At 42.6% G+C, this 11,638-nt stretch overlaps 1 protein-coding gene across 1 annotated transcript in view; it reads right to left on the bottom strand.

The window, feature by feature from the left end:
• PDE5A (phosphodiesterase 5A) overlaps window positions 1–11,638 on the bottom strand; it is a 165,101-nt gene that overhangs the window by 54,455 nt on the left and 99,008 nt on the right. Inside the window, exons 10-11 of the mRNA XM_045295841.1 lie at window positions 9,671–9,846; window positions 7,530–7,589 (exon numbers count right to left, since the gene is read on the bottom strand). Of these exons, the coding sequence (XP_045151776.1) occupies window positions 7,530–7,589; window positions 9,671–9,846 (236 nt within the window). The remainder of the gene's footprint in view (window positions 1–7,529; window positions 7,590–9,670; window positions 9,847–11,638) is intronic.

Genomic DNA, 11,638 nt, shown 5'->3' with positions numbered 1-11,638 from the left:
TGGACGTTCTTATTTTTGGTGACTGCTTCATGAAAAGAACTTACGAAAGTTTAGCTTGCGGCACCGTCTCTGGTAACCACGGGCGAAAATAGAGACATATGGCTCCGTGGCTATATTATTTGCTCAATTGTATAATCTCTGCACAAAGAAAAGCCACACTGCTGTCAAAGGCATTGTGCATGCCTCCAGTCTCTAGAATCAAGGGTCAATTAGCCAACATAAAAATTACAGAAACTGGAAACAATTCCTAATAGCCAACTGTTAAGAAAAAGTTCTTTATTCAGAAGGCCAGGCACTGAACTCGGTCTTTCATAAAATGTCAAAATCTTGCAAATAGTTTCGGTGTTTTAGAAAGGCATTTTGTTATATTCCACCTTAATATCTATTCAATACAAATGTTATGAGGAAAAGACATTTTCAATTTCAACGATCCCACCTATAAAGAAATCCCTCTGAGGGAATAAAATTACTATTATTTGATAGGTTGTATTGGTCTTTCAAAAAGTGGTTGGCTACAAGGAGCTGTCCTTCATGGGCATGTGCAAGTAAGTAAAGAATTGTTGATTCTAGGCTTCTAGTGCATACAGGTATGCATTTATTCCACATAAAACATGTTTCAACATGTTTCTGTGAACAGTGATGCGGTAGACATCTCACAGTAACACACTTGTCTTAGACTTGTTAGGGTACCTTCAAAAAAAGAAAAAGTTCAATCGAAAGCAGTGCTTCCCACCAGACTGTGTGCTTCAAGGATCATGAATAATAAAATCCAAATATAAAGAAGGGAATGGTATCAGAACTTAAATTGGGAATACTTGGTTTAGGCTATGGATGACAATGGAAGCCCAAAATCCATTTGCGGGGTTCACACATGGATTATCAGGAGAAACCCCTCTGTTCATAGTTGTTCAGTGCCATTGAGTCGGTTCCACCCATAGCGACTGACCCTGTGCAAACAGAACGAAACTTTGCACGTTCCTGCGCCCTCCTCACAATTGTTCCTATGCCTGATCCTATTGTTGCTACCACCACACCAATCAATCTCATTGAGGGATCATAGTTAAGTGATGTGAATAGCCTTGTTATCAGACAGAGAACATTGTAAGGTTGATTATGGCAGACATAGACTAAAATGTAATATCTTATTATTTGATCTCCCTTTTGACCCATTTTAAAATTGTGTAAGTTAAACAAAAAGTGAAGGGGAAGTACACATGGATCAAGCTTCTGGTGAATCCCCTTTGATCATAGACAGGGTTGTGCAAAGCTTTGCTGTTATATCAAATGCACTGGAAATTGGATTATTGCAGGTGCAGTTAGGTTAAAATTAAACATTTTATCAATTGGTCTCTCTGATGGTCCATTTTAAATTTGTTCTAGTTTTTAATATTTTCTGCTTTTTTTTCCACTGAGGTTTTTATTTGCTTTACTTTACTATTATTGTTAGCTTTTAAAAAATGCCTTTCTGTATATGAAATCAAGGATAGGTAACCGATAGAGGCAGTAACTGGATTGGGAGTATGGCAGGGGAGTTTGGGGGGAAATAGGGAGCAAATTGCGATGGGGACACAAAAAAACAGAGTGTTCTAAAACTGATTGTAGTGATGATTGTATGTAACTCTTCTTGAGTGAACTACTGAGTTGCATGTTATGTGAATCATATGCCAATATAATTGTTCTAAATAAAAGAAATAGAACATCACACACACACACACACACACACACACACACACACACACACACACAGAGCTTCCCATTCAAGGCAGAAAGGTCAACTCACAAAGTGTGGTGCCTGCTTTTTGGGATTCAAAAGTGTAATCCCGATAGACTTTCTTGAAAGGTATGGGATGATCATGGATGCTTATTAAAACGAAATTTAAAAAATAGAAAACTGTATGATGGGAAAAAGGCTGGACAGTTGCAACAAGTAACGCCCCCCCACCCCCCGTACAATAAGACAACTGCTTTCTATTCAAAAGTAGCGAGGGCTGTCCTATGAGAATTTCATAGGGCAATCTTGACCCACCTACTGTACAGCTCTGATGTTACCCTTTCACACTTTTCCCCCTATCCCCCAAACTCAAGGGCCACTTAAAAGGAACAGGTTTTGAGTTCTTTGAGGATGCCAAAAGTTCCATTTTGACATGGTATAAATCAAAGAGCTTTGAGGTAAGGGTTGGAGAGATGCAAACACTACATCTGAAGAGGATATGTCAAGAAACAAGTGTCAGATTTTGATATTTTTGGTTAAATAAGGTTTCTGAGATTTCGTAAAAATGCTTTTTAACTTACTTGGATAGATAGCCAAACAAAATCCATTGCCATTGTGTACATTCCAATTCACAGAAACCCCACTGGGCAGAGAATTAAATGTCCCACAGGGTTTCCAAGGTTGGAATTTTTCACAGTGACAGATGGACGTAGCTGTCTCTAGTAGATTGTTGGTTGGAGCCACTAGTCTTTTGGGTAGCTGCCGAGTGCTTCACCATCATGCTACCAGGACTCCTTCAAATCATAGAAGGCACAGGACATCAGGATTCTGAGAAAATACTCATTTACTCATAAGTAAAACTTTACAGTAAACTTATAACTGCAATTAAGCCTAATACAGGCAGACTTAATAACCTGGTTACTTAGTTCCATACAACCCTACACTGTAGTGGTTAGAACTGCACACAGTACTTAGCACAGAAGGAGCTCAAGCATGGGATCTATTTATTGTTATCTGGACAACTTGTAGCTAAGGATCATTAAAGGGGATGAGGAGTGCATGCATGAGTAATTTTTTGGAAGGATCAGCACAAGGCTAGTATCTATGAGGTAACAGGTTAAACATGGCTCCACACTCCAAATTCTCACAATCTGGATACTAGCCATCCCTCCGACCGCACTCTTTACTTCTCTGCTACACTCAGTAATTCATTGCAGTGGCCACACAGAGGTCACAGACCATGCTCTTGCTTATGGGGTTCATGTGGGAGGTTAATAGGCTACAATTCAGAAACAGAAATGCTTAGTATACAGTGCTTCTCTCATCAGGAGAGCCTCTTCTCTGACACGCCTGTAGTCATCTCTCTCTCTGGTCTTTGGCTCTCTCATTAGGCCCTTTGGCCTCTGCCCCGCACAAGGAATGTTACAAAGTTCTTTTTAGCGCTGCCAATAAATGCCAAAAGGGCACTCCACTTCAAGATAAAGCATCAACCAGAAGAAACTCAGCTCTAGCCGAGCAAACTTAGCTTCCCCAATTAAGTGCCTGGACGCAGCCGACCGGCAGCAAGAAAGGCACTCCGCATTTTCATCCTGTGGCACAGGAAGCCCCTCACTCTGTGTGGTGCTCTGGTGCTGCTGCCTTTGCTCTGCCTCGCCTCTGGTGTCACAGCCCTTGGTCTTCTGGGCTGCGGGGATTCAGCAGACAAGCATCTCCAAGGTCCACGGGTCATGTTACACTCTTGGGTCCTTTCTCTTGAGGGTGGTGAGATCATCTGTTCTGGCGGCTAAGATGGTAAATGCTCATTTGATTTCCATATACCTTATCTACATGGTCCAACCCAGTCATTTGATGAAAGTAACAAAGACTACGGTATGAGCTGTATCACGTAATTCATTGCCCTACAAGTAAAATGCTCAGTCGAAGGCTCAACTTCTGCAAGACTCAATTTTAAAACAAGAGAAGATTCGTTTTAAACTGGAGGAAAAAACCTGAGTCAATCAAGAACAGAAAGTATAAGGACTCCGTTTTGCTGTCAGCAAAATGACCTTGCTGTTATGAAGGGATTTTTCTGGATAAAGGTCTAAATATTGAGTATATTTAATTATAAGATTTAATTCTCTTAAGAACAAATTTTTAAATTAAAGATGAGCTAAGAGAACAATTGAAATAGTCTGCTCCAACCCTTAACTTATTTTAGGTGTTGAATTTGGATCAGCAACCAAAGACAATGCTTCAGCTAATGAATGGGTGGTGTAGACTGTGATTACACACACCTGGTGGAGCGCCTACAAAGGAATTTTTAGTTGGTTGCTAGAAAACTAGAATCAAAGTAAGCTGAATTTCAACTAATGTAAATGAATTACTTGATCTATAGGCTACATGACCCCAACTTGCTAATACAGCTGCCAACAACCGATTTTCCAAATAGAACAACAGATGGTTTGGAACAATAAGGCAACACAGCAATTTTCAGTTATTTCAAAGCCTTTTTCTCTTGCTAAAATTATCAACATAATTGAGAGGATAATTTTCAGGGGTTTCTTCCCCCTGAAAGATTATTCTGTATTTTAAAAGTGTGAAACAAAGTTTATACTCTAGTGATATTTTTGAGCACTATCTTTACAAAGCACTCTATTTCCTTGCTTTTATTTATCTAAAGCAATGTATGATAAGAGTAACCTTGTCCTCATTTTAGAACTAAATTAATGACCCCCCACAACACTTGCAAGCACCTCCAATGTATTTGCCCATATGTTGATTTCAACTCACTGTACACATTTAGTTGAAAACTATATCCCCTTACAGTATAGACGAACCGGCTGATGAACCTGAGATTGAAGAAACTTTCACTTGCAAACTTATATATGTAAACGGAAACGGCTCATTACTTCAAATAGTATCAAGAACACAAAAAAATACAGCTACTTCAGTAGAAATTTAACGTTTCAGGTTAAAAGACAGTTTTTTCAGTTGTTCTTGGCCAATGACCAGCAGTTGTGATTCACTATGTAGCTGAGAATGACGACAAGTGCTCCTTCCATGTCTTTTTGTTCTAACTCCCGAGCTGTGTCATGGGTGTTGGTGAGCGCTAAGTCTATTCTGACTGAATTTCAATAGTGGTGCCAGCATGAAGCTTAGCACTGGGTCCATCTGCGGCACAAGACCTCTTGAGAGTGTTGAAAAGCAAGGGTGCTACTTTGAGGACTAGCGTGCATTTTCAGTCGCCTCATGCGCTGTGAAAGCGGGACGCTGAATAAGGAAGGCCGAAGAGGAATCAATGCGTTGGAGCTAGGGTGCTGGGGAAGACTGCGGAAAGTACTGTGGACTGCCAAAAGGACAAACAGATGTGCCTTGAAAGAGTACGGCCACAGTAGTCCTTGGAAGCAAGGAAGGTGAAACTTGGTCTCAGGTACTTTGGGCATGTTGTCAGGAGAGACCAGTCCCTGGAGGAAGACATCATGCTTGGTAGTCGAGGGGCAGTGAAAATGAGGAAAACCATTGACAAGATCGATGGACGCAGTGGCTGAAAGGCAGTGGCTGAAACCATGGCTCAGACAAAACAACATGCAAGGATGGCCCAGCATCAAGCAGTGTGTCATTCTGGATTTGGGATCACTCCGAGTTGGAACGGACTGCAAGGCACCTCACAACAACCATCTCCACTTAACAGCTTCGGAGAACCTGATCCCCAAAGCAGACAAACAAGCCAGTTGCCATCGAGTTAATTCTGACGCCTGGCAACCCCCTGCACGAGGATGTATTCCCGACTAGTACTGTGATATTCTTTTGGAAGTACAGCACCAGGTCTAGTTTTTGAAGCATCTTTGTGTGGACTCGTACCAACCTTTCAGTGCTTACTCAGTTGTGCCACACCCAGGGAATGTGGGAATTTGAATAACCTAAAAACTCAAATCCATTGCCACTGAGTCGATCCCTACGCAAAGTAACCCAACAGGACAGAGTAGAACCATCACCGTGGATTCCCAGACCACAAATCTTCATAGGATTAGAAAGCCTTCTCTTTCTCCTGTAGAGTGGCTGCTGGTTTTGAACATGGAATCCACTCCACGGCCCTCATAGAGTTCCTATTCTGACTCACAGTAATTCCACACGGGCTTTCTGAAGATTTGTTAATCTTTACAGGGGCAGACAGCCGTAGCTTTCTCCCATGGAGTGGTGGTAGGTTTGAATCACCAACCTGGTGGTTTCATTGCAACGTGTATCTGAGCGTGGCATAGGGCAATCTGAACTCGCCCAACCTCAAACTCCCTTTCACAATGCAAACGATAGGTATTTTTATAGGTTGGCTGTGGATAAGTACACCTCGCTATTCACACACAAAGCACAGGCCAAATATCTGAGTATAAGAAATATTCAGTCATTGCAGCTATGATCATTGCCTTTTTGAGCCTGTCTTTATGAACGAAATGTCTTTCATGCTCTGGTCACGTCAAGCTCCGTGTTTCTTCATTGTCTTGCATGGTGAGTCTCACACCCAGCTCTTTGGTCCCTCTTGTCTAAGAATAAGCTGTCTATTAGATTATCAGCAACTCTTGTTACAAAAACAAAAATAATTAAAAACTCCACAGGTCAGCCAACATCTTTCATAGATATTTCTCTACTTTCTGTTAATCAGAACTAGGCAAAAAACATCTAGATTCCACTTGCTCTTACTTTTTATAACTCTACTCCCTTCAAATTGTTCTCTCATCAATCACAAGATCACTAAATCCAGCGGTCCTTCTCCTTCCTCAGTCTCTGTATTCAGCCTTCCTCTAGCTCTAAAGGAGCCCTGGAGGCTTAATGGTCTTATGTACGCGAGAGGCTGTGAAGTGCAAGGTCAGCAGTGCGAACGCACCAGCGGCTTCATGGAGAAAGAGGAGGCATTCTACTCCTACACGGAGCGACAGTCTCAGAAACCCACAGGGGAGTTCTACATTATCTGGTGGCGGTGCTACGAGTCAGAATGGACTCCAGGACAGTGAGTCTGGTTCTTAAGAACTGAAAACCAAATTCAATCTTGCATAAAAATGACTAGAAAAGCATAAATCAGAGCTACTGGTTACCATGGCAATGTAAGGTATTATTTCTGCTTTGTGCGACAGGTGATGTTGTGCCTGTCCAGGAAAGGGGGACTGATTACATTTTTATGAGTGTCCATCTCAATAGTGACCACATTTGGTTCAATGTCTAGAGGACCATTACTGGTAGAAGCAAGTATCATGAGCAAAGCATATTTCTCTATTGCTTGGCTATATTTGGAGTTAGTGATTTTTTAAACCATCATTTCATTGGGGGGCACTCTCAGCTCTTATCACAATCCATACATACATCCACTGTGTCAAGCACATTTGTACATATGTTGCCATCATCATTTTCAAAACATTTTCTTTCTACTTGAGCTCATTCTCTCCCTCCCACCCTCATGAACTCTTGATAATTTATTTTAAAAAAAATTTTTGCACTTATTACACCGACCACTGTCTCCCTTCACCCATTTTTCTGTTGTCCGTCCCCCTGGGAGCGGGCTATATGCTGACCACTTTGTTCGGCTCCTCCTTTCTCCCCCCACCTTCCACTTACCCTCCTGGTATGGCTACTCTCATTATTGGTTTCTCTGTCCTGGATTCCCTGTGTTTCGAGCTCTTATCTGTACCAGTGTCCATGCTCTGATCTAGCAGGATTTGTAAGGTAGAATTAGGATCATGATAGTGGGGGTGGGGGAGCACGTACTAAAGAACTAGAGGAAAGTTGTATGTTTCGCCGGTGCTATACTGCACCCTTCCTTGTGATTTTTAAGGAGAAGAAAGTGCATTACCGCTAAAGACTGGAGCTCTCTTGTTTCCTCCTCTGCGGCGGAAGCATGGTATGACAGAACCTGGAGGAGAAGAGAAGAAAGAATGGCTGTATCAGACAGAACTACAATGCCGAGCTTGGAATTCTGTTGAACCTTCCTGGAGCGATGACTGGCTCCCCAGAAAGCTCAAGCTCGGTTTGCTGCTTTCTGGCACCACGCACGGAAATCTCAGCTCTAGATGCAAAGGATTGCTTTAGAACGCAAAAAGCTAGACACCCTGCATTCAAAAGAAATGCTAGTAATTTTCATTCTGGTGTTGTTGATACAACAAATCTATTATTTACAAGGCACAGTAGCAATAACTACTAGCTCAAACTTGGCCTGCATTTTCTTATCTTCAGTTGTTTTTAAAACCTAGCAAGGAGGCAAGAGGTTAGGGGGTAGGAACTGGCCATAGTTATTTTGGCTTGTGTAAAAAGGAAAAAACAAACCCTTTTTAAACTGACGTTTTAATGTTAATATTTGCAGGGGGTGGAGGAAGAGTCTAGAAGACTTGCATGTGAAGCCTTAACCCCTGTCGAATTCATTAAGAAACACTGTATGGCTGGGGTGTAACATTAACCCATAGATTCATGGGTCTCTTACACTCTGGATTCAAGAGTTGGGAAGACGGCAATTCCACACAAACCCATCTCTGAAGAGTGCAGGATTCCATGCCTTGCCTTGGGCTGACATGCTAACACAGGCATACGCATGAGAATGGGAGTTGATAAACGGATGGCAGCAGTGTTGATTCCAACCCACAGGGACACCTGTGCCACGGTAGGATGATGCTCCATAGAGATTTTCAATGGTTGCTAACAGGGGGAGCAGATCAAGGCCTCTTTCTTTCAGGGTGCCTCTGGGCATTAATCATTTACCGCAAGCTGGGCCAGTCTCTGCCTTTCTGTCTCACTCAGGCGCTGGGTGCGTGTATATATTAGAAATTGAGATTTTCCAAAGGTGTATGTTGCAAGGTCTCTTGTCTAATTCTAATATCGATGAGTGTTAGATAATCAGGGTGAGGGGCCCTAGAAAGTAAAGTGGAATCTAAAGCTATTGGTCAATCTTGCCGTGTGAGAGGTCTTCAAAGAGCTCACGGGGGAAAAAAATTCATTGTCATTCAGTCTATTTTTTTCACCAAACTTTCTGAAGTGCCCTTACAGATCATGTATGTCTTTCTAGCTCTTTGGGTGGAATGTTCATTGAGAGTCAGAGGAAAAGTGGTTATATCCTCACTGGTCTCCCCTAGGTGAGAACAGGTTAACTAGATTAGCACAGGCCAACAGGCAACCTATTTCACACTTGTTCTTTTACACCTCTATGTCCCCAGATTGATCTGTGAGGCTCAGAAACATCCACGTGATGTCAAGTGAACATTTTCAAGGAAGTTAGCAAGATACCTTCAGGAAGGGCTGGCACCACTTGGGTAGTTTGGTCCTCCCTGGGAGGGGTCCCTGCCTGTCTCAGGTCAGTCCACCTACGGTCAAATCCACTACTGTACAGGAGACTGGTCCACTAGCCTGCCTGCTCTTTCAGAATCCCTGGAAAAAACTTTTTAACTATCTGGATTCCAGCTCCTACTTCAGATTTATCTCAATATGAATACATTTCCAAGGTGAAATTTATCTATGAGGTGAAACAATTCTTTTAATTTGAATTTTCCCCCTTCCTTTCCTTGGTCAAATGCTTTAAAAATGTCTAAGAATTCCATTTGTTTTTTTCCTTTGTCTTTTAGTGTTTTCTCTCCCCCTCCCCCCCCCCCACCCCCGGCCCCCGCCTCCTTAAATGTTTGCATAGAGATGAGTAGACTACAGTATCAAGATGATTTAAGAGCAGGGCTTATTGAAGACCAGGATTGCTTTCTGCAGAAAAAGCAGAGGAAGAAAGAGGCAAAAAAGGATAGTGAGAATTTGGCTGGGCCATATAAATGACCTTTAACAACTTTCTCAACATCTTTGGGTCTCAGCTGTGTAAAAGGGGACAATGTGAATGTGAGTATCTCTATCAACACTTATTGTGAGAATGCAAGGATTGAGACCCTGTGGCTTGTCACATGAAAAGGTAAAACAGGCTGTGTGCTTGATTTAGAGACCCAGGAGGCCCTGCAAGCTTCAGCCTACCTCCAGAGTGACCATCTGCTTGGCCATGGCTCTGTCCACTGCTTCGTACATCTGTGTGTTCTGGATCCCCAAGCCACAAAAGATGACAAAGGCTTCCAGAAACTGTTCATCATTCCGGTTGAACGGCTTAACCTTGCCAGTGTTCTCCTCCATCTTATTAACCAGTTGGCAAACCCCTGTAATGGTCCAGAATAGAGAGGAGGTGTTATCATTAATGATCCATAGTTTTATTTTTTAAAAAACAACTCTAAGACACAGAAGCACAAAGCTTTTCTTCCACTTTTCCATCAGGAACGCTTGACATCTCACACTAAGCTCTCCCCACCCCCAATTCCACACATCTATGCTAGAAAAACATATGAAATGAATTCATCTGAGAACCATTTTCACAGCATCCTAGATGTATGTTGTCAGTGTTCAAACTCTCCCAGAGGACTATTTCCTTCCAGGCTCTGTTGCGAATTTTAGATCAGTTGAGTCCCCAAAGGCAATCTGCCCTTTGGACACTAATTGGATTTTTGTATATGTGCCAAGAGAACGGTTTTGAGGTATATCAGAACTTTGGGACAGCAGATTAACTTTCTTTACTGAGAAACCAGAAATTAGAAACTCAATTACCCCCCAAAAAGTGAAATCCAGGCAACTGGCAATTCATAGAGACACTCTCAAATTTCAAGTATGTGTCCAGGGCAATCATATTGGCAGACAGCTTTTGATACTGCGAGTGAATGACTCAACATGGCTATTTACTTAGAAATACATAACCTCAAGTCGTGGCCGCTCTGCGAGTCAAACACACATGGAAGATTATGTCAACAGTCTAAGAAATTTTTATTGAGTGGGGTGGTCTTTGGGGTTCCCAGGCTAGAGGTCTCTGAGGAGCTTGGTGAGCTACGCTATCTCCTGGTAAAACAAAGATCTTGTTTTACAAGTCCTTGTCCATTAGGTCTCTAAATATAAATTAGCTGACTCCCACCAGGGGCCCCCTGTGGCAGAGGCTAACTGTTTACTTAGCCATTGTGAAAAGTCGACTGAAGACATAATGAGTTTGGATTGAGAAAAACTAGGTACCAAACAGCAACTGCCATGATGACCTCCATAAAAGACAATCTATGTAAGGGACGCCAAACCTCAGTGCCACGGAGTTGATTCAGGGTCATTGCAACCCCACAGGGCAGTGGTTCTCACCCTTCCTCATGCTGCAACCCTTTCATACAGTTCCTCCTGTGATGGTGACCCCCCAGCCATAAAATTATTTTAGTTGCTACTTCATAACTGTAATTCTGCTACTGTTATGAATCAGGCAACTCTGTGAAAGGGTCGTTCGACCCCCAAAGGGGTCACGACCCACAGGTTGAGAACCGCGGCACAGGGCAAGGCAGACCTGTCCCTGTGGGTTTCTGACACTCACTTTACAGTAGAAAGCTGCGACTTTCTCCCGTGAATCAGCTGGCTGGTGGTTTCAAAATGCTGGCCTTGAGGATGGCAGCAATGTTAGCAGTCACTCCATGGGAGATACATTCGGCTTTCTAGTCTCATAAGGAGTTATTATCTTGGAAACCCACAGGGGCAGTCCTACCCTGCCCGACAGGGTGGACCTAAGTTGTCACTGACTAGAGGACATTGAGTTGTGGTGTGTATGGTAAAAGGAGCCTGAGCGGTACAGTGGCTTAAGCATCCAACTATTAACCAAAAAGGTCAACCACGTGAAACTATTAGCCACTGTGGGAGATAGATGTGGCTGTCTGCTCCCATACAGATTATATAAATAAATAAAACAAAACACCAAACTTACGACCACTGACTCTTTGCAACCCTACATAGCGTTCCTGACACTGTAAGTCATTATGGGAACCAACAGCCGACCTTGCTGTCAGTAGCCCAGAGCCTAATAATATAGTTCACACGGCACTTGTCCATACATCCTTTCAGGTGATCACTACAACAGCTTGGAAAGCCTGTCAGTAG

This window comes from Echinops telfairi, unplaced genomic scaffold, assembly GCF_000313985.2.
Source record: "Echinops telfairi isolate 266 unplaced genomic scaffold, ASM31398v2 ScPeMD7_5927;HRSCAF=6808, whole genome shotgun sequence".
Classification (NCBI taxonomy): domain Eukaryota; kingdom Metazoa; phylum Chordata; class Mammalia; order Afrosoricida; family Tenrecidae; genus Echinops; species Echinops telfairi.
Note: the sequence above shows the minus strand (reverse complement) of the source record. Positions and strands in the feature narration are given on the sequence as shown.